The 23570-nt window shown below is 42.5% G+C and overlaps 1 protein-coding gene across 1 annotated transcript; it reads left to right on the top strand.

Moving 5' to 3' along the window:
* The first annotated feature begins 607 nt into the window (after positions 1 to 607).
* IRF4 (interferon regulatory factor 4) lies at positions 608 to 20909 on the top strand. The gene is made up of 9 exons (XM_039526950.1): positions 608 to 678; positions 3155 to 3377; positions 4122 to 4308; positions 5275 to 5363; positions 5959 to 6100; positions 8486 to 8593; positions 10052 to 10405; positions 15253 to 15365; positions 17790 to 20909. Exons 2-9 carry the CDS (start codon positions 3174 to 3176, stop codon positions 17931 to 17933), a joined length of 1341 nt encoding a protein of 446 aa, XP_039382884.1. The 5' UTR covers positions 608 to 678; positions 3155 to 3173; the 3' UTR covers positions 17934 to 20909.
* The last annotated feature ends 2661 nt before the right edge of the window (positions 20910 to 23570 follow it).

The raw sequence follows: 23570 nt of genomic DNA, 5'->3' as shown, positions 1-23570 counted from the left end.
CCTTATATACCGTTTGACTTTGAACGCACTTTGTAAAAAAAATCCCAAGTGCCAGAGAGGGCGTGGGGAGTGGCGTGTGGGTATGATTATGCGTTTAGGAAGGGGAGCTGGTCCTGGGTAGCCCACGTGTGGCAGCTTCTTAGTCTGGAATGTCAGGCAATGTGTACCTGTCTCAGAACCAGTTCTCTTCCTGTCTCTTGGTTCAGCCTGCTGCTTTGAGGACAAAGATAAACAACCTTCCCTCGCAGGGCCTTTTGGCCACAAACTATGAGCCTTCCATCCACCACCATAATACATTTTCTTGTAGGTGTGATCTACGGATCGTTTACAGTAAAATAAAGCTGGCTGTAAAGCAGGTGATCAGTCAGGGATTTCCCGTTCTATTTATATGTCTATGTATATAGTATATAAAAACTATTAGGCTCTGTACTTTTCCCCACGTGTCACGGCGTCTAGGTAAACCCCCAGCGGCCCGCGCTGCTTCAGTGCAGCCCCCGCGCTCTCCTGCATCGAGTCCAATCTCTCTAAGACTCCGCCCCCAACCTTCCCCCCCCCCCCCCATCTGACAGCTCGTCAGTCATATAAGTTCCTGCTTTCGCTCAGTTTGGTTGTTTCATATCTTTTTTAACCATTTGAGAAAACAGGCTGCCTCCTGCACTGAGCGGCTGGGTGACAGAGGTAAGAGACCGATCATCCACAATGCTGATCGTAAAACAAAATAATAATGATTGGGCGGTGGGGGGCAATGGGCATGCCTTTGGTTATTTAAGCAGGTCGCGGTTTGATCCTGTTCTAGGAGGGTAGCATATTGAATGAGCATTATCTGCCAAATTCCTTCCCTCGTTTTGCTTTACACAGTAGCTTTCTCAAGAAGGAACTCTTCGACTCATATGCTCTCACCCCTTTAGCCCCAGAGCGATTCCTGTTTGGGATAACAGAAGTTAGAGATGGACATAACTTAGAAGAGCTGTCCCTCAGACAGAGGGTGCATTAAGCTAGCATTACAGTTGACCATGGGCATTTAGTCAGAATGTTGTAAAAAATGAATTCAGTTGCAGCAGGTCGGACGGGGGAGAGGGGTGCTGTTGAAAACAAAGTTACAGAATTTCTTGTTTTTTAAATGATACATTCTAAAAGTAGCCTGGCTGGCGTGAATGATCCTACATTTTCCTGTCTCTCTCTCCCCACCCCCCATCTCTAATTTCTGTGATTCTAGGAGAACAAGGATTACTGCAGCACTTGTAATTAAGCAAATATACATATTCATCTCTCTCTCTCTCTAGAAAAGTGTGTATGTATGTGTGTATAGAGAGAGAGAGAGAGAGAGAGAAAGAGAGAGAGAAGTGTGTGTGTGTGTGTGTATATATACACTTTTCAATCCTTAAATTACTGTAACCCTGTCCCTGGCTGGTAGGAGATCGCACATTTCGATCTTCGGCCCCTATTCTTGTCTGCTTTCCAGCAGCAGCCCACGAGTCTTGCAAGACACAGATTTTTCTGACTATACTATTATTTGATGAATGACTATTATTTTGAAAAGGGAGGAAAAAGAAAAGTTTGGGGTGGATTCCATCAAGTTACATTCCCCCCCCCCCCGTCATTTTCTTTTTAAAATTATTTTTCTTTAATGTCTAAGCCAAGCCAGCTGGGCAGCGCTGGGTTAAAACGTGCGCCTGGCCTCGCTCAGTGGTCTAACAGGAAGCGGCTGGGCTTGCTACCATCCTTCCAGACTCTGGGAATGCTGGCTCTGGAATATACCTGTCCTCACCGCTCCTGGGGGTCCCGGTCTATGCCAAGAGCCTGCTGGCATTGCAGACCCTAGTTGACTTCAATGGGAGCCGGAGAGGGCGTCTTGATCCCTGTCCCTTAACCCCGGGCTCCGGACGGAACCCTATTCGCTCTCTTTTCGTAAATGTTACTATGAGGCTTTTACTGTTGGGTCCCTAACGGGGAAGTGGAGGTGGAACCGCTCCGTGCTCGGCCCAGCGATCTCTCCGAGGGCTGAAATAGTCTCTAGCGCTATGAGATCAGGATGACCTTTTCCGCTCTCTGTCCCAGGGTCGGTCGGTCAGACCCACCCCCACCAGCTGCGTGGAAATGATGTTCACTAGAACAATGTAGTGATGGAAAAGTCCCTGGCTCGGCAGCAGCGGTGCACTAGTGGGTGGGTGCAAATACCAAAAACTTGGCCACTGAGTAGAAGTCAAAAGGGAAACTGCAAAGCTAGGGAGCGCCACACACACTTACAGCCACACAGCGAGTCTGTGTGCGTCTTTGTGTGTAAAAATGCATCACACGTACATTTTCCCAGTCCACTCATAACTTGTGTGAATTGCCTTCATTTAGGCTCTTTTCAATCTATATCCAATCTTAGATCTGTTCAGTACGTGTCTGTGGACAGACATCTTGCATGTGTGTCTCTGCGGATTATTACACACTTTTAGATAAATGACAGCAGCTTACTTATATGAGGGATAGCTTAATGTCTGCTCAGTCTGTATCAACTTTTAGATATAAGGATTGGTATAGTCTTGTATTGCTCGTGAATGTTATAGTTACACACATGTAGAATATATTATGTCCTCCATGTATGGTTTTGAAATATATCTTCTTATGCGGACTTGTGAATTAGCATCATATGTGTGCATACACCGTGTGTGTGTGTGTACACACAGGCACTCTTAGAGATCATAGGCGCTATTTATGACTATTTGTGGTTGAGGTTTTCAAAGCAGTGCCGGGGGGTTAGTATTTACATATGAACACAGGTGTATACACGAACACATGCCCAGCTATACTCTCAGTATCTGTTTCATAAACACACACACGGGCGCGGGAGCAGCAGGTAGAGATAAATACAGCGCCTGGGTCGCTGCCTCTCCCCGCGCCCAGGAGCGCATCCCTGCAGCGAGGGCGCAGTAGCTCTGAATGGCAGGGCCTGCCCGCCTCGCCCCGCCGGGAAGAGGCTCTCGCTGGGCCCCTGGCTGCTGGGCACCGGGGAGAGGAACTTTCTCTCCTTCCCCTCCCAGGCGCAAGGCCGGGCACAAAGTTAAGCAGCCCGGGCCAGCCCACGCCGGAGGCTGCAGCGGGCGGGTCCGAGTCCGGCGCGCGGTGTTTAACAGCGGGCGCCTCTCTCCCCCCCGGGCGTGTGCAGCGAGCAGCGGGTGCGTGGCATGAACCTGGAGAGCAGCGAGTGCGGGATGAGCTCGGTGAGCTGCGGCAACGGGAAGCTCCGCCAGTGGCTGATTGACCAGATCGACAGCGGCAAGTACCCGGGCCTGGTGTGGGAGAACGACGAGAAGAGCATCTTCCGCATCCCCTGGAAACACGCCGGCAAGCAGGACTACAACCGCGAGGAGGATGCCGCCCTCTTCAAGGTAGGGGGCGGCCAAGGGCCACTCACCCGCCCTCTGGGCGTGTCTCTGGCCGCCCTGCAGCCCCGACCCCCCGGCCGGTGGGAGACAGGAGGGATCGAGTCCTTAGCAAGCAGGCGGGGGTGGTGGGTTATCTCCCCTTGGCAGGATGCGGCTCTGAACACCGAGCCGAGCCGCCGGGGGGTCCTGCTCTCCAGCTCCGATCTCCTTTCAGCCAGGACCCACCGAGGCTCCCCAGCCCGCACCGTTGAAGCCAATGGGAGTTTTGCCATTGATTGTATACCTAAATGGGTCAGGGCAGGCGTGGGTCTGTCTTTTTCAAGCGCATGGTTGCTGGCTGTTGCCTGGAGCGAGGCAGTGCAGTTTCTCCCGGAATTAATGCAGTTGTTTGCTTTCCGCAGCCAGCCCTCTCGGTTTTGCTTTTGTTTAATTTGAACGACGGGGTTGCCAGCGTCCATATGGAACACTTCCCCCCTTCTTCCTTCTCCAACTGTAATGTTAAACATTTGTATGGTTAAAGAACATTTATTTCTGCACCCACCCTGTCACTTTTCTTCTTTCTCTTACTATTTTATCTTGCCTTCAATACTGTTCTTATTACCTTACCAAGAAACCACCTGGCATATACTTTAGCATAAACCAATAGGGAATAAATTCTCTACTCAAGTGCTATTTCAGCTTTTGTGATTGTATACCTATAGCTTGATTTTTTTTCTCTTTCTTTTTGCACATTCGAAATGTTTTCAGGCTTGGGCTCTTTTTAAAGGAAAGTTCAGAGAGGGCATTGATAAACCAGATCCCCCAACTTGGAAGACAAGGCTACGGTGTGCTTTGAACAAGAGCAATGACTTTGAAGAACTGGTTGAGAGAAGCCAGCTGGATATTTCTGATCCATATAAAGTGTACAGAATAGTGCCAGAAGGAGCTAAGAAAGGTAGGCCATCTTAGATTTTACATACATTTAAAGTCTCATTTTCCAGTGTGCAAAAACTGAAGAGATGTAAGTCACTCGTGTCATATATAACCATACAGTCACTCGTGTCAGACTTGGTAGCAATCAATACAATAACTAAGATGTGCAGTACTCAAGTACGTCTTCTTTGGATAAATTTCCCTTTGACTTACATTGCCTGAAAAAGAATGGTGGGAGTCTGAATCGTAGCATTTGAAAAAACACTCCTTTGTTGGAGGTACAAGCATGCAGTATGTAAATTACTGGAGGGCTTCATCTTGGGTGTACAGCCTCTATTTCAGTTTTAAATAAAGTGATGCCTGTCTTAAGCAACCACTCAAGAGACAGGCAAAAATAAGTTTGCTTAATGGAAGTGGACTTCAAATAAAGATGGAGCAGTCCTGAACTCATTATGAGCCAGATTGTGCCTGACTATTTCAGGGGTGAGAAAGGTTAGAGGAGCGCATTATCCTCCCTAGCCCTCTTTGCCTCTGCATAGCAGTAACGTATGGTCACAGTCCTGGCACTCCCCTGTGCCCCTATTTTCCTAGAAGCCCCAGACCCTCAAGACACCCCAAAAAGGGCATACGGTAGGGCCATCAGTCATCTCTCGTATGCACTGGCCATCAGAGCTGGATGGGCACATAAAGGAAATATGCTGCACCCCTTGAAGGGATGTGAGCAGCAGGTGCTCTATCTTTATGCACTGGGAAGCTCTGGGAGACAGAATTACTCCCAAAGGTCCCTCTGCATCACTCCCACTGTAGGCCAGTATGTATAAAGCACAATCAAACCCCGTGTGTTTGGGGATGGTGTAGGGTGGTCTCTTAAGAGAGGAGATTGCTTATTAAGGATGGTCCCTAGTACAAGTTCCTTTGCAGTAGATCATTTTCAGGTTTCTTTAAGATATGGTTAGTAACCATGTTTTTATCCTCATCATGTATGTAGGAGCAAAACAACTCAGCCTAGAGGATCAACAGATAATGATGAACCATCCGTACACAATGACTTCTCCTTACACTTCACTACAGGCTCAGGTACAGTATCAGTCATGTGTTATTTTTTGGCTTGTTTGTTGGGTGCCTATTGAGCTGATTTTTGCAGGACTATATTATAGTACAAGTCTTTCTATTCTAGTTCTGCTTGGAAAAAAGACTTTTTTATAAGAAACTGAGAAATCTGTAAGCAATGTTTTCATCATGTGAAACCACAGGGCAGCTGATCCAGCTGGGATTTTTTAAAATGTGAATGACAGCTCTGTTTTGTTAGATTTTTTTTGGTAAAAATGAATGTATTGCCCTAGTATTTCTGGTGCCAGAAATTGAACATATGATGAAACATAGATATTCTGCAGTAATGTTTTGCAACAGTGCTCCAGTTGCCTATTATAATTTTGTCATGTTTATAGTTTACACTAATGGTGACATTCAGCTCATTTGAAAGCCTCCTCTGTTTGGCAAAATATCATCCAGGTGGTCTGTGTGATACTTTGATCTACAAGAGATATGGGAGAACAAATAACAAAAGGACTCATGCAGAACTAAGGAAACTTTATAATATGGGAGATTATGTGAAAGGGAGCATCAATTCTGATTACAGCTAAATAAAGTAATGTCTCATTAAACTGAACAGGTGTCAAACTACATGGTACCTCATGAACGTAACTGGAGAGATTTTGCCCCAGAGCAGCCACACCCTGACATCCCCTACCAGTGCCCAAGTGTTCCTTTTGCAGCTCGCAGTCACCACTGGCAAGGTCCTGCTTGTGAAAACGGTAAGAACATCTCCCTGGAGGTCAATTGCTTGCTAATCTAAAGAGACAATATGTGACCACCATAGAAGGACCACAGATTTCATATTTGTTATTCATGGCTTCAGTGGCATAAGTATTGAAGGCTTGATTTTCAGAAGTTCTGAGCATCCTTCAGTGATAGCTGCAGGTGATCAGCACCTCTGACTATCATCTATATTGACACTTGTTTTATTTTATTTTATTTTAGTTTATTCGTTTTACTGTAGTGCCTAGGAGTCTTAGTCATCACCATAGCATCTCATATTGCCAACCCCACGCAATCAAAAATTGAATCCCCCCCAATGATTTATAAATGACTATGTATAGATAATCTTTTTATTTGCCTTCTGATTTTTGAGTCTCTATGGTTCACATTTTTTACGTTTTTCTCCACAATCATGTAGGTTAGAAACTTACTTCCCACCCCCTTAAAGGAAAGCTGAGATTCTCACATAATCATAGCATCCTAAGTATCGCTAGAGTTGGCAACACTGAATCTGAGCACCTGAAAAACATGCAAAGTAGGGAAGTCTTTACCTTATGTGGGGAGCTGAAGTACACAGAGATTAAGTGACTTGTTCCATGGTGACACAGGAGGTCTGTAGAAGAGCTAGAAATTGAGCCTGGATTTCCTGAGTTGCAGTCTAGTGTCTTATTCACATGATCATCCATTGTGCCATGTATGGCTGCAGGCTCAGACTCTCAAGGGATATATGCTCATTTCAGTATGCATGGATTTGCTTCATAAGTACAGCTCCCCACACAGCCATATGAGAATTATCTTGCAAAAAGTAGAAATCCTTAGTCCAAGATGAGATGAGGAAGGAATATTTAAAGTGCACAGGGTATGGGAACTACAAAATGCAGTCCTTTAATGGTTTAAGTGCAACGAAATAAACTTCTGTTTACACTTGTCTACTGACAACTGAACACTCTATATTTAGACAAGTGAGCTATTTAGCTGAAATTTTATAAAATTCTGCCCTGATTTACACCCCATGCAACAATTACTTCAATGGGGTAGTGAATGTTGGTTTTGGTCCTTATGATCTATTGAACTTATGCTGAATAGAAATACTAATTTGGAAATAAAAAGTGTCATAAACTCTTAGATACCATGGTAAAGACTGCTCTAGAAAATGCTAAGATAGAGAATAAAAGAAACATGGCATTTTCTAATACTAGAAAGAAGACCATAACTGTAATTTTTCTTTGGAAAATTTATCTCTTCCCCTTTTTCTGTTGATTACCTGATAGAATCTTAGCATATACACATTTAAAAAAAAATCACTGATATTTTTGCTTTGTTTTTTGTTAGTAACCATGAACATTATGTCATGCTTTAGTAAGAATATTGCTTTTCCTGGTTTCAATTTCATTCCCTCAACTCCCAGTCTTATGCTTATCATTATGGCTGTTCTTTAAAAAGTCAGTGCTCCAAAGCATCATTCCCCCACCATTGTATCTTTATGGGTCATTTAGGGCCCGATCCTGTGTTTCTTGAGGTCAGTGGGCATTCTGAAGACACAAGAAATGCAGGGTCTTCTATCTCTGTGGCTTAAAAGAAAATGAGTAAATCCCCAATGCAGCAAAGCATTTAAACCCGTGCATAATGGGTTAGTGGGATGTGAGCATATGATTAAAATTAAGCACATGCTTAAGTGTTTTTTGTATAGGGATGTATGTAAACAAATTCTCAAGTGTTTTCCTGTCTCAAGGTCTAAGTGCTGCATTAAGCTTGTATCAGAGAATTGGGCAATAGTGGCTTACTCACTGGATTGTCTTGTTTGTCAACAGTCACTCACATATGCCCTTGGCATAGGTTAAAAAGTGAAGTAGCTTTGAGAAGAGTCAAATCTGTGTATGGGAAAGAGTAGTGTATCTTACCTGTGTCATAGATATTGTGTTTATGATATAAAGCTCTTTGAAGTCAATGCTAAGATTCCTGTTGACTTCAAGGGACTTTGGACAGGTGTTGTCCCTACAATTACCTTCTTTCTTTAACACAATTAAAGACATAATGACTTTGAATATTTGAGTTGCCTTTGATAAAACTCCTTAAGACCTATGAGAATGAATGGATTATTTTTCATCAGCCTCCAAGAACACCATTATCTAATTAAAATGCAGATTATTTCTATGGGAGAATAATATGCACTGATATGGTTAGATAAAAGAACAACATTTAAAAGATCCAAATAAGAAAAATCTAGGTAACAGTTTGAGTGGATAAAATGTTTTGGTCAAGGAGAAGTTTTTTTTATAGAGCTGGAGCTCAGAAACTGTCACGTGCATAGCTGTGAACTCTAAATTTGTTCTTGGGTTTTAGATAGCTAGATATCATTTGACTTTTTTTTGTGAAAACAGGTTGTCAGGTGACTGGAACCTTTTATGCTTGTGCACCATCTGAGTCACAGACTCCTGGGATCCCAATAGAGCCAAGCATAAGGTCTGGTGAAGCTCTTGCACTATCAGGTAAGTCTATAACACCAGGCTTTCATGGTGAACCATCCAGGAGGCTCTCGGTAAAACTTTCCAAGTAAATGTTTACTCACTGTTTATAGGGACTTCTTTTGTAAGTGAAAGTGACATTTCCTTTCCAAGTGAGTTCTGTGCATATACACTTAGGCCTCAGTTCAGCAAGATTTTTAAACACATGTGGAACTTTAAGCACTTGAGTAGTCTTCACTGAAATCTGTAACTCAGATTAAGATCAATGGGATCATTCATGTGCTTTAAGTTACACACGCTTAAGTACTTTGCTCTTTCAAGCAAATTTCAAGCAAATTCTTGGTTGCTCCTCAGTGAGTCGACAGATAGGACAACTGCTGACAGGGGAAGCAGATTCTTCTTTAGCTCACCACAAAGCCATATTGTTTTTGGATTCAGAGGTCTAGAGTTTGTTTTTTTTTACCTGGACCGTAGCCTTTCTGAAAAATACATTCCTTTGTTCAACATTTTGTCCTATAGATACTTTTCTGTCTTCTCTGTTGACTGCATCAGGATTCACAGCATTTATTTATCCTTGATAAAATAAAACCTCTCAGTACTTTGGAGATGGCACTTTCACTCTCTGAAAAGAAATCTGTTCAGCCAGCTTTGCAGTCGTTCAGACTTAAGGGGTTTTTACTTATTTATTTATTTTATTCCTTATGTGGAAATGTAGGAGCTAGTTTGGTTTTTAAACTAACAATGGAAATTATATGGAGAAATTGATAATGCACCATTAAGGGGAGATACTTGGTTGGCAAATGACAGAGTTAGGCACATACCTAAGTGCCCTTCCTGAGCAGGGCTGCTGTCCCAAATGGGTCTATTTGCACAGCTCTGCACCAGGATCGAGCCCTTAACAATCGCTCTCCTGTGTCGAGTGACCACTTTAAAACTCTGCCTAACATTTCAAATATAATTTTGTCTGCGTTTCAGCCAAAGACCACTTCTACTGGGCAACTGAGTGCATTTTTGCAAGTCTTGTGGGTAGTTGCTTAACAGGGTTATATACAACATCTTGAGAGAAGCATAGCTATTTTCTGATGTATCTAGGAGAACATACTGAGACTGAGCTTTAATTCCAATTAAACCTGTGAAGTACAAACACTTTTTCTCCCCACTAATGAAAATATGCAGCTTGCCAGACATTAATATCTAGCATATTTTCCGCTGTCTGCATCACAGGCTATTCGGTTTCCACCCCAGGGGCCTCTATTGGTAGAAGCTGGTGTTGGAGTTTGTGCTTCCATATTTCATTATTTCAATTCAATCTATGTTTTTCCCTAAATCAGGGCTAAATTCTGAGAGATGCTGAGTATTAGACATAATAGATGCGTAGTACCTTGCAAGATCTGGCCCATTGGCCTTAATAGTACTGCGATATAATGCAAATATAATCACAATATTGAACGGCAGTAACTTTTTTCTGAAATATACTTACAGACTGTCGACTACATATCTGTCTATATTACCGTGAAATACTGGTGAAAGAGATGACGACTTCAAGTCCTGAAGGCTGTAGAATATCTCATGCCCAAAATTATGAGGTCAGCAGCTTGGATCAGGTTATCTTCCCCTATCCAGAAGATAATGGCCAGAGGAAAAACATAGAAAAATTACTGAGCCACTTGGAACGAGGAGTAATACTCTGGATGGCACCTGATGGGCTTTATGCTAAGAGACTTTGTCAAAGCAGGATCTACTGGGATGGACCTCTGGCGTTATGCAGTGACAGGCCAAATAAACTGGAAAGAGAGCAGACCTGCAAACTTTTTGATACTCAGCAATTTTTAGCAGGTAATTCTCAATTTAGGTTACATGTTGTCTATATAAATGCCACCAAATCACTGTCATTGTGGTTCCAGATGGGCACTATTAAAGGGCTCTTTGCACTAAATTACTCCCACCAAAGTGGTTGGGAGACGCAGGTGCTCAGCTGCTCTCTGGATGTGGCCCTATATGTAGGTGTTAGAAGAGCACAGCCTAGGAACAGTATTTATTTGTATATTACCATGGTTAGTTCTGCTTTTGATACACTTATGTGGCTCCCATTGAAAGTAATGGGAACTACTCATACTCAATTGAGAACAAGGTAAGGCCTGTGTCACTTTATACTGAGTAGGAGGAGCCCAACAAATTAGTCCTTTTTATGATTGGATAGTAGATGGGACCACATTCTGATTTTGGATCCAGTGGTGTAAATCTTGAGTAATTCCATTGCCTTCAGTTGATTTACTCCAGACTTATGCTGGCACGTGTCTGAAATCTGACCCAGAGTATTTAAGCATCAGCAAGTATGACTCCCAACAGATATTTTTTTAAATCTGTGTTTTGGTGTGTGCGTGTGTCTGTATTTAAACAAATGCACTGGAAAATATTTGTGGGGTAAATTTATAAACTCTGACTTTCAACAATCATCCTATAAACTAATGGCCTAGGGCAAGATGGTAACTTGCCCAACACACCTGCAAACGTGAGTCAGATGTTGGAAGGCCATGCCCTCAACCCCCTGTGCTGGTTATTTGTATTGTGGGTAGCAGAATGGAGGGGAAAACAGCCTCCCAGGGATACTCCGGCTCGGGGAAGGGAGTGGATGGAGTCTTGGCTCCAGTTTCCAAGATGCTGACCAGCACTTCTGAGCTAACACAGAGAGATGAGCAACCTGCTCCAAGGAAAGGGGTGGACACAGGTTATTTCCCCTCCCCCGGAGTAAGGGGAGAAACAGGGCAGCACAATTATATGCTGCCCCTTACTAGGGCTTGTGGCAGAGCTACAGTTGAGCTCTTAAGTTTTAGAGTGGCATGGTCTCCCCTCTGTGCAGGACACCTTACTGCCTCTCAGATCTATATATTTGTATAAGTTACAGTTTCGTAGAAAAATAATGCAATGCTTTAAAAAAATACCCCAAACGAGCCACTGCCTTTAAAATACTTCATTTTCCAGGCTTTGATGTGTCATCCTAGCAGAATTATCAAGCATCATATGCATTTAAACACACATCTGAAGAGGATATGAAAATTGACAGTTGAAAAGGGGAATTTGAGCTGAATTTATGGGGTTACAACTTCTATTGTATGCTAATTGTAAGATATATCGTTATGCCTGCAATCATGTGCCTGGAAGTCCCTTTTCCTTTTTCAGATGCCACTTTAAATTTAATCTGGCTCTTCCAAACCATTCACAGGATATGTGACAGTATTTTTTTAGAAGCCTATTCCCAAAGGTTAACTTAAGCACAGTTTTCTAAGCTATGTGTGTGCAAATAAATGTGCAAACACGTGCACAATTGCATGCTTAATTTGTGTGCAGTTATCACAATAGAATGTGCAAATTGGGGTGTAACATGTGCAGCTAGCCAGGTAACTTCTTAAGTGACTATTTTGCCATGCACATACCATAGCTACATATTAATTTTGGTTAGTGAGCTCTCAAGTTAAGTGCACAGTCAGAAAATCAGACTCTTAGGGGATGGAAACACTCAGGACTTCTACTAAGAGATGCATGTCCCAAAGAATTCACAGAAGGAAGGTGCAGAACCAGGGCTGTGGCCTTTAATTGATACGGCTGCATCTTGGTGCAGGGCTATGTCCATATGGGACTCACTGAAAGACTGGGCTTTGTGATTCTGACATATAGTACAGGGGTGACCAGATTCTAATGTCTGGGTTACTTATGGAGAGATCTGAGTGATGACTTTAGCAAACCAGGAGAGGGAGAGAATTCGGAGAAGGCTCAGAGACTGGAATAGGAGAAGGGTATGAAGGGGTGTTAAGGAGGCTGGCATGGGTGGAGAATAGGCAGTTGGAGCTAGAATAGAAGGAAATGAGACCTGATTTGGGGAGGTGTGTGAAAAGCTGGCAGTTGAAGTCTGAATTTGACCCAGGAGATAAGAGGGAGTCAGTGGAGCTGGTTGAAGAGTGAAGTGACATGCTCAGAGCAGTGAGAGGACCTCAAGTACATGTTTTCATGTGTTTGGAAGAGCTGGGATTCTCTGACTCTCTTTCATATTGAAGATCATTCTTACTACTGAAACCCTTCATGGGCCAACTCCCTTCTCTATCCCATCTCTTCCCTGGGCTATTATGCTGCAATACTTGGAGAATCACTGAGGCTGAGAGCTTGTCTACACTTACTGGGGAATTGATGCGCAATGCATCGGTGGTTGATTTAGTGGGTCTAGTGAAGACCTGCTAAATCTACCACAGATCATTCTCCCGTCGATTCCTGTACTCCACCTGAACGAGAAGCGCAAGGGGAGTTGATGGGGAGACAGTCCATGGGGACCCCATGGTAAGTAGATCTAAGTACATCGACTTCAGCTACATTATTCACATAGCTGAAGTTGCGTAACTTAGATTGATCTCCTCCCGTAGTGTAGACAAAGCCTGAGTAAAATTCTGTGACAGAGGAGGAGTAGGGATGGGGTTCTTTCCTAAGTAGTAACACTGGGACTAATTAATCAGGAGTTGCACTGAACCCAGGCTGCTCCTTGCCCTCTCCTGAGACACCTAAGTGAATGCAGTGTTGGATGATCATACCGAATAACTGAAAGTCTCCCCCTCTGCTCCTAGCAGGTTGTGAGTGTTTTTAGGGCTTGTTGGAAATAGAGAGAGAACATTACCTATTTTTTTCTTACAAATAGAGTACAGTTCTCTTTGCAGTAATTATTAATTTATCATGAATCATTATAATTTATTATTCAGTAGAACCTAGAGGTCTCAACTGAGACTAGAACCCCATTGTGCTGGGCACTGCATTTACACAGAGTAAGAAACAGTCCCTGCCCCAAAGAGCAATGTGTTTTAACCCAAGTGGAGCCCTCTTGTAAACATCTTTCCCGTACAGGGAATAGTTTGCCTAATAATATAAATATGTATATATTTGAGAGGCAGTATTGCCTAGTGACTAGAGCACTGGACTGGAATTCAGGAGACCCGAGTTCTATTCCTGACTCTGCCATTGTCCTGCTGAGTGACCTTGCACAAGTTACTTCCCTTCTCTGTGCCTCAGTATCCGCATCTGTGGAATGGGGATAATGATATTGATATCCTTGGTAAAGTGCTTGGAACTCTATGGATTAAATGTGCTGTATAAAAGCTGTATGGTATTGTTGTTGTTACTGTTTATTAGACTTGATGACTATAACCAAATTTGCACTTTGCAACCTTTTGAGATTTCCATTGTACTGTATTATAAAGTAACATTTTTGATATGTTATGTTGTGCCTAAAGAATTCTCGGTGCTTTACAGAGCAAGAGAAGGGATGGAATCCTGGCCCTATTGAAGACAATGGCAAGACTCCCATAGACTTCAGTGGGGCCAGGATTTCACCCAAAGTGCCTTCTCTACAGAGTTTGCAGTATAAAAATAGACATGACCCACAAGTGACAGCAGCAGAGAGGGGAAAAGAGGATGAGGGGGGCAATGAAAAGTCACAAATGTCGCTGTATTTGAGCCTGGCCCTTTTCAAAGGGTCTGTCCACACTGCAATCTGAGATGTGATTGCAGCCTGGGGAGTCAGACCCACACTGGCTTTCCCTGTGCTAAAATGGCTAAAAATAACAACATTGATGTGGTAGCGTGGGCTCCAGTGTGGACCCCGGGCACCTGTGTGCATTGCTAGCCCACGCAGCCTCATTCAGACTGCTGTGTTTAGCTCTGCTAGTGCGACTATGTCTACCTGCGCTGTAACCACACCTCCGATTGCAATGTAAACAGACTCTTAGAAAGAGCTGACATGAGATCTCTGGGACCCTGGCTCCTGTAGTAGAAGCGAAAGGCAAAGCATGCTGAAAATATGTGATCTGACCTAATTACATTCCTGTGGATTCATGACCTGCGGTGGGGGTGGGGGTGGTGACAGTATACAGACACTAACATGGTTCTGTTTGGGCCTGCTCCTGCTCCCACTGAAGCCATTGTCTTAAGTGGGAGCAAGATCAAACCCTTACAAAGGTGTACCAGCTGCATTGCAAGCTAGTCCTGAGATTCGCCATCTACTTACTAATGAACAGTCCATCTTCTGATGTTCAGTCATCACAAGTAGTGGGCACAGCAGTGTAGTTTGAAGTCAAAGTGTAAACACTTTTGTTACTTAAACTGCTCTCAGTTCTACTCTTGAGGGTGACAGGCCCTCCTGCAGCCTCTCAGCACCATTGTTTTTGAAAGAAGGCGTGCAATGTGACTTACTGAAATGTATGTGTGGATAGGAGAAACGTAAACAGCAAAAGTTCAAAAGTCGTGAAGAATGTCTCAGAAGTTTCTCCTGTTAAACCAAACACAAGTATGAATCTAAGGAAATCCCAGTTGCTGTTTATATGAAATTACTCAAAATGCAATACAAATAGAATAATTGGAGTCTCTTAGCTCTTGCGGGAGGACAAAGTTTTCAGCTATTTGTCCCTTGTTTTCTCTCCCTGATCTGTGGCAAAGTCTCCAAGATCACTTTTCTATGCTGGTATCTTTCCTTTCTCCCAGACTCGCTTTCCTTTTGCTAGACCCTGTCATCACTTTTGCCAGTTGTCCAATCGAACCTCTTCATTGCTCCTGTAGTCTGCTGTTCTGCTCCAAGGTCCTTCATTACTAACTCTGGAACTCAGCCATTGATGGTGAGGATTTTCTGAACATATCTTTTCTGTCTTCAGAACTGCAAGCTTTTGCCCACCATGGACGTCCATTGCCTAGATTCCAGGTTGCTCTGTGTTTTGGAGAGGAATTTCCAGACCCACAAAGACAGAGGAAGCTAATTACTGCCCACGTAAGTATGATTTATTTAATTTCTTAGTTTTAAATGAAGGGTATGTGAATCTGCCAGGCAGTCCTCTCTACTGCTCATCAGTAAGCTGTGAGGGAGGCAGTATATCCTAGTGGATAGGGCACTGGGCTGGGAGACCTGGGTTCACTTCCCTGCTCTGCCATTAGCCCGCTGGCAAGTCATGTCCTGCCCTGTGCCTCAGTTTCCCCATCTGTAAAAATGGGGATAGGAAGACTGACCTTCTTTGTAAAGTGCTTTGCGATCTACTGATGAAAGCACTTTAGAGGAGTGATTATGACTATTAGCTAAATGGAACAGCTTGGCTAGTGTCAGCCATGTGACATTAGTAAGCAGGGCCTTGCACAGAATATGATTGCCAAAGCTGGTGCATAATTGTGGATTCTTTTAAAATTGCCACATAAGTGTCCTGCAGCATCTAAGCTTTCTCAGAGGTACCCTCTCCCCTTTCGCCCCCCCTAGCCTCTGGTGTCTGCACCACAAAATGCCATAGCAGACTGAGGCAGGCTTCACCTCTTGACAGTAAACTGGGCCTTTTACATTAATTTCCCTGCAGTAGTGCAGCTGCACCAGTGTAAGCAATAGGCTGGGATCAGCCGCTTTCCAAAAACCGAGCTCCACAATGGAGACGTACCCACGGTCTCCCTGCCCACGCTAGAGGCAGGGTTTAGTTTATTGCCATTATCTCCAAGGTGGGAGAATATTGGTGTTTAATTTTGTAAGTCATCCAGATGCTAAGGTGATGGGCCATAGATTTTTGTAATAAAATAATTACCTTCCCTTTACTAGTTATGTGACTTCCTTATCACTATCTACCTGCAACGTATTGCCTTGTGGTTCCCCTGTGTGGAGGATTACAGCTTTCAAGTTCAGTTTGCTGTCCTACCCAGACATCCTCTGTTTGAATGAATGTTCCCAGGGTCAGGTTAGCTTTTTCTCCCGTTCAGAGATCCTCTAACTCTAACACATGCCCCCGCCCAGACATCAGTCCTGGATCTTTAGATTGCTGGGGAGTATCGGGCCAGTAATTATTCGAGCAAAGATCAGGGATATCATTGGACCTCAAGCCTCCTCATTCCCTACTTAGGCCCCCAACAGTACAAATTCTCTCCACCATCCATAACACCTCCCAATTCCCAACCACTCCCTCTCTCCTCCCAGCCGCTTTCCAAATTTCTGGTCTCCCTTCAAAGTACCCTTTCCCCACAGCCCTCCTCTCCTCAAACATATTCTCCCCCCTGCCCAGAAAGACTCTCCTCTGAGCCTGTGCCCACTGCTTCCCCCCCACCCCCCGCATACCTCTCAGTGAGTTTGTTCTCTCCTCCAGCGTTCTGCCTTATTCCTGAACCTCATTATGCTGGCTGGCAGCTCAATCTCTTCTCTGAAATTGGCTCAGCCTCTGCCTTGGGTCCCCCTGTTCTGAACTTGGAACTGGTGGAGGATGGGGAGGGCGGGAACCGAGCAGGCTCCATAAAACACCCAGTTGTATGGCTGCCCAGCAGAAGCCCAGAACAGCCCCTAGCAGCAGGCGGCTACACCTGTAGCTGCCTCCTTCCTGTCTGGCTGACCAGTCCAACAGCTGATATGGGGAAGTGGAGAGAGAGTGCTGAATTGCTGTAGCAGCATCAGCCTCAAACTCCTGTCCCTTCCTCCATTGCTAATGTCAGCTGAAAGCTAGGGAGGACATGTTCTTCTCCCTGCCACCCACACACCTTTCCTCCATAAAATGATGTCTATGCAGGGATGTGTCTAAATGTTTAGAGGATCTTGGATCTTTTCTCAGAACATATTTGTTCCCCATTTATAAGTCTCAAGTTTTTATATCCTAGGTGTGAAAGTTAAGTATTTAACTAAGGCACTGTGCAAAGCTGGGGACCCTTGGGGCTAGTGAGACAATAGAAACGAGTAGAGCTTCTCAAACATTGCCCAAAAGCTTGGCCATATTAGACCAGTGCAGTGCTGAACAGATAAAGTTAGGGATGAATGGACATACAATAATATTTAAATTTAGAAACATTCGACTTGGACTCAGAATAAGGGACAGATTTTTAAAGTTAAGCATGTGAAACTGGGCCTGCATTTGGCCATGCCTAATTTAGCCATGGAAATATGGGCACACACAAATCAGGCATCACATGCACATATGGACTAGCTGACAGGGCACACTTGCAAACGCATGCTTTATGCAACGGATATTTGTCGGCAAAAACTGCAGCTAGCTCTAAAAATCTGGAGTTGAAGTAAAGGCAGAGCTCAATGAGAACAGAGTGCATTTTCTTTTGATTTTGGTATGTGGAACTGTTTTATTTTGCCTTGTTTTTAACATCTTTTTATTGATGAGTAAATAGCTAATACGAACGATATGGAAAATGCTATCACACTTCAATAACATTTTTATCTGTTGTTAAGGTTGAGCCAATGTTTGCAAGGCAGCTGTATTACTTTGCTCAGCAAAACAGTGGACATTTTCTGAGAGGCTATGATTTACCAGAACATGTCACTAGTCCAGAGGATTACCACAGATCTATTCGCCATTCCTCCATTCAAGAATAATCTCCTCAGAAGGAATGTGTTTAAGGCTTTGTAAAGATGATGCATATTGGAAGAAAAGAGCTGGATCACATTTTGGGGATCCAAATCACAGCTGGATTTATTCAGGAAAACAAAGTCTCAGAGACTGGAAAATGAACAACAGTATTGTACAATAGAAACGATGAGGCTTCAAGATTTGGATGGTACATTTCACATAGATTCTGCGGTTGCTGGGGATAACTGTGAAAACTGACAAAATGTTTGATATGTTTACATTGTTTAAACATTCTCCATGGTTTGAGGATGACTTCTTGCTGAAGACTTAAATTCAGAGTTTACAGTGTTATGATATTTGCAGAGCTATTTATTTGTGATTACAAATCTCAGGGCAGGGAAATATATTGGCAGTATTCCCAGCATGAAGCTGTAGCTACTGTGGGAAAGGTAGCACACAAGTGGCCTACGCATCTATAAATGTTCTGTTGTGAATAGCTACATATGTAAGTGGTTAAGAATTTAGATTGCTAAGCGTGGTAAACTTTTTATGCCTATATTCTTCTATGAAAGTTTCAGTGTGTATTTTTTAAAAAAATCCAGTCCTAACGAGATATATATTTTTAATGCCTGACATTTCTCTTCCAAGTGCATTTTGTCATTATCACTGCTGTTAGTGGATTGATACTCAGAACAGCACTTAGAAGAGTTCTCTAGATGGTATATTTGGGGTAGTACATTGTGAAGGGTGGTCATTTAACATTGCAGAGTCAGCAGGCAACTGATGCTTCTCTCTAACAATCTCTAGATCTGGGAGTGTTTGCTGTCTGTGTTGCAGGTGGGACCATTGACTTGATTTCTAGACCCTAGAATAAAACAGGTTTTTGAGACAATAACTGTAATCTTTGATACTTATTCTGTCATATATGATTCTTTTTTGGTGGTCACGCTCACTGGCACATATATGTAACATGAAATAGATTTCCAAGGTACAGATTTGGTAAATATTCACAGAAAGAGTCGTTGACTTACACAAGGTCAAATTCTGCTCTTGGCTGTGCAGCTACAGCTCCCTTCCTTGTGTGCAGAAGTCAGTGGGAGCCATGTGTCCAAAGAAGAGCAGACTTTGGCCCATAGCATTAGTAGAGCTGGGAATATCTATCTTAACTTTTGTTTTAAGAAGTAAAAAAAAAAAAAAAAGGTATAATTTCAGGAGATTTACAACTTTTAATGCTGGGTGTTGATTGTTTGCTTGCATATGCAAATGAACTTGGAACTCCTTTGTATGGCAAAGAGAGAGAGATCTGTCAATATTACTGTGTGTGTGTATATAACTGAAATTCTACAGTCTATGTTATGCAGGAGGTCAGACTAGATGATCATAATGGTCTGTTCTGGCCTTAAAAATCTGTGAATTTATATTTCTCATGCCAGAAAGATCCTCTCCATGATTAGAAATACACTTTGCTTGAATTTCTAGCTAGAACAAAATTGTATATGGTCTGACAGCAGACTCACATTCTAGGGAACTTTAATTTATACATCTTAAAGATGCATACTATTTTGGGATATAATATCCCCCCTTTTCTCCCCTCCCATAAGGCCAGTTTATCAGTTCATTATGTTTTAATGTTCTTCCTTACTTGAAATATCTTTCCTGACTTACGTGTTCTGAGGGGAATACTCTAGCTCATAGACATTCAAATCTCTGCATTAGTCAGCCTCCAAACCTTTTTAATTTGCACACTTCTATGTATATTTTAGTCCAGTGAACCATGCAGCGCTTCACTTGAAATCAACGGGACTTTTGTGTGCAGGACTGCAGAAATGAACTGATACACCGTATTGGATGTGGGTTTAACTTTTCCTAATAGTCATTGCTTCACTTGCTGAGTGTCTCACCACATGTCTCAGTATCAAGTCCTGGACCTCACCAGTTCAGTTTGGTAGATCAGATGTGTTGTTTTCTGAGGTGGGGTTAGTTCTTAAGGGCCTAATCCTGCATTGCCATCTCAGGCAAGAGGCCCAGTTAAGTCAGTGGGAGGTTTGTTTATGTAAAGATTGCAGGAACAGACCACAAGAAAGGAAGTCTGAAATATGAAAACATTCAGTGTTAGTTCCCTTAGCAAAGCATTGAAAAATATGTATTTTTTCCTTTGCTGAACTGTAGACATTGTAGCGAATAAAAATAATTGAGGGCCACATTCTGCTATTGGATGTCTGGAGCTCCCATTGACTTCAGAATTTGGACCTTGATGTCTTCTATGGCTTATGTGAAATCCTGATTCTTAAAATCGAGGCATAGTGGTATCTGTTTTCAGTATCACTGCACATTGGAAAGATATTGAACTATTTGTCCAATTCATCAAGTTTGACTTGGAATATGCTATTTTCAGGCTGATATTTCTAAATTCCTTAGGGAAAACACAAGAGGTTGTAAGTTAGTTATGTTGGTCCTTGACCCCGCTCCCATGGAAATCAATAGTGAAAGGCCCACTGATCTTCAGTAAGAACCAGATGATGCCTTATGGGAGCAAAGAATGGCACAGACTGTTAAGTGATCAGTTTTAATCCTTCTGGAATGTGAGGGGAGTTTCAGATTGTTCCATCAAGCGTATAAAGATCACAGCTTCATAAGCTTCTATGTTTTAGAATAAAGGCTACAGAAACACTGAAAGTTTGTAGATTCATTTACAAATTACATGTATTTTTTGCTGGTAGATATTTTAGGATAGGTTAGTGTCATGTAAGTCTAAAAGCTGATTGTGTTGAACTACTTGTTGTTTTGGAATGTGGTACCTTCCAGGAAAGCAGGGAATTGCAAGTATAGAATGAGGCAACTTCTCAAAATGTGTTCCAGGTTTTACCCATTATAGCCCCGGAGAGAAGAACTTTCTAAACTTACACTGATTTTACCAACCCCTTGGTAATGATGGCCAGCATTTCACAGGTTCATTGCATACAACCTAGTATTGCTGTTAATGGTACTGCCCCTATTCAGCTAAGCATGTAAGCTCTTACTTTGAGCATGTGCTTAAGTCCATTCCTACTCAGCAAAGCATGTGAGTGCATGCCGAATTCTAGTGCTTTGCTGAACTGGGGCCTAAAGCTTGAGGTACTGGTGTGTGTGTGTGTGTGTGTTTGAAAGAGAGAAGAGGAGTTGGGATAGGACCAAAGGGAGATGATCAAATTAAACAATAGGAACTGTCCTAGTAGAGTAGCAACAGCATATGCCATTGTACTCAGTAACCCAAAGCAAGAGGAGAGTCTGCAAACTGTGCAAGAGATCTACTAAGCCTTTTAGGAAGGGGAAACTATCCAACTCTTTGTGTCGCATCTTCTACCATCCAAAGTCAGAGGTACATTGAGCTTGGCTTTGGATGGAGCTTTGAGTTATACTCCCCTCAGAAGTACAGTGTAAAGTTAGTAGCTGTTGAAGAAGGAGGGATTAAAAAAAAAAAAAGCATCATCCAATAAGAAGTTGCATGTGATATCTAGTAGGACTGTCCATAAATTCTGACCTAATTATGAGTACCCTATTTATAGTGTAGGAAAGCCTCCAGGTGAAAATGTATTTTACACAATCAAAAAAGCCAGAAACATTTATTTTTGAAAAAGAGCAATGAATATCTAGAATGGTACCATGAATTACATTGTAAATTGATTTTTAAAGACTGTATTTGACTTATGTGACAACATGCTATTGTTCCAAATAACCAATGGATAAATAAAGTGGGGGAAAAAAACCCTAAACGTTCTCTTTGATTAAATGTTTTTACTCTGTCACTAATGTGAGAGCATTTGAATTACTTCCTACTTCTGTTAAATTCTGTTTATAGCTTCTGAAGTCTACTTCCTTCCTGGTAGGATTTCAGTGGTATTATGTCTCAAATGTTTTACTCCTAGCAAGATTGATGACAAAGATTGATCCGTGTTTTAAATGGAGTCCATTATAATTTGTCAATATTGTAATCTCATTCTAATATATCAACATTGCTACAACTGTCTGTGAGCTTTTGTAAGAGTTTCATGTCCAAATCCCACAAACTATTTGCTTTCTTTAAAAATTGGCTTTGTCTCACTTTGTGAAGCGGTTCAGTCTACTGTTAAAAGCTCATTAACAGTTGTGGGGATGTAGGTTAACCAGAAATGAGAAGATATATTTTAAGCAAAGTACAGCGTAAAAGGCTTTGTGGAAAAAACACAGGATTCACGTGAAAACCCCCATGCTTTGTACGTATGCTGTTTACATCAGCATTTGTCAGCAAAGTGGAGGTGGGGAAACACCATTCTGATCAGAGAGCTTTGAGGAAAAAGTAAAGCTTTCAGTCATGGGGCTGTAGATCATTGTCTCCTTCTAGACCCTAGAGATACCATAAATATGTGGTTCCTTTTTAATAAGAATAACCTTTTTTTAAAAATAGGACAAATCAATTTTTATTTTTTTCTCAGAAACAATTTTATGCCATTTGTGTCAATTTTAGCTGGGCTTGGCGTGGGATTTGTGATCACTATGGTATTTTCAGAAGAATTAATTATCTTATCATCTTTGTATGAAGTTTATAGAAGATTTCCATTTCATATTTATTAAGGACTAACTTTTAAAAGAGGTTGTTTGTTTAATTTTAGATGCTGTTGTGGTCAGTGGCATTTAGATAGATTGGATCCAGGAAAAATGTAATTTCAATACCCTTTTTTACATGCTGGCTGTTGGGGAATTATCAGGCAGCATAGTAACAAGCTAAAAGAGATTTAGATTTTAAAGGTGTTCAGACTGAAGGTTAAAATACCTTTAAATTACAAAGGGATGAATAGATCATTTACACATGTGCAGCTCCACAGACTTTCCTGGGGTTGCATATGTGTAAGCGAGGGTAGAAATTGGCCCCAAGTGTGTAAATACAGAAAACCAGCGGCTTAGGTTCTCTGAAGTGACATTCAAGAAGGAAGTAACATAGCATCTTAAAATAGAAATTCCTTGATGTGCCCCATAGGCTAAACATCTGAATATCTGAAAAACACTCTGATGTAGGATTTAAATGATTACATGGCAAGTTGGCACCTGTTTTTAATAATCAAGTAGACAAATCATATGTGAGTCCAGAAACAGGTAAGAAATCTTGGCTCTGATCCTGTGTGTGGTGCCACTGCTTTTCACTTCACTTCTGGCAATTTGTGAGCCTAAAGCTGGTGTAGGTTCCAGGGGGGTTGGAACAATTTGCATAGTGGGGGTGCTGAGAGCCATTGAATCAACTGTAAACCTTGTATATATGATGGAAAGCACTGCAAGCCAGGGGGTGCTGCCGCACCCTCCCCCACCCTTTGTTCCAGCACCCCTGTAAGCAACCATGGGAGGATCACCCCAGTGCTGGAGGAATCTTCCAGTGCCATAAAGCATATGGAGTTTGACCAGGTGAAAAGAGACTTGGCCAAGTTTTCCTTATGTACCTGGATCTTATGAACCCTATAGTTACTGGCTGCTATATAGGCCTCTTAAGCCACTTAGAAGCTGGTGTAACTGAGAGCAGCCTTTAGGCTGCTCTAAGCTAGGGTAGGGGATCAGCCCAACACACAGATGGCTTGGGATTGGAGGAGTAATAAAGCCAAGTTTGCACAAATGCCCATGCACTGTGCATACTTCAGCCACAGCTGAGGGTCTGAGTT

This window comes from Mauremys reevesii, linkage group 2 (genome assembly GCF_016161935.1).
Source record: "Mauremys reevesii isolate NIE-2019 linkage group 2, ASM1616193v1, whole genome shotgun sequence".
Classification (NCBI taxonomy): Eukaryota; Metazoa; Chordata; order Testudines; family Geoemydidae; genus Mauremys; species Mauremys reevesii.
Note: the sequence above shows the minus strand (reverse complement) of the source record. Positions and strands in the feature narration are given on the sequence as shown.

What these genes read in the sequence shown, in the direction of transcription:
- IRF4 (XM_039526950.1), top strand. Translation starts at nt 3,174, where the DNA reads ATGAACCTGGAGAGCAGCGAGTGCGGGATGAGCTCGGTGAGCTGCGGC. An exon ending in AGGATGCCGCCCTCTTCAAG is followed by an intron (nt 3,378 to 4,121) that starts GTAGGGGGCGGC and finishes AAATGTTTTCAG; the next exon opens with GCTTGGGCTCTTTTTAAAGG. An exon ending in GCCAGAAGGAGCTAAGAAAG is followed by an intron (nt 4,309 to 5,274) that starts GTAGGCCATCTT and finishes TCATGTATGTAG; the next exon opens with GAGCAAAACAACTCAGCCTA.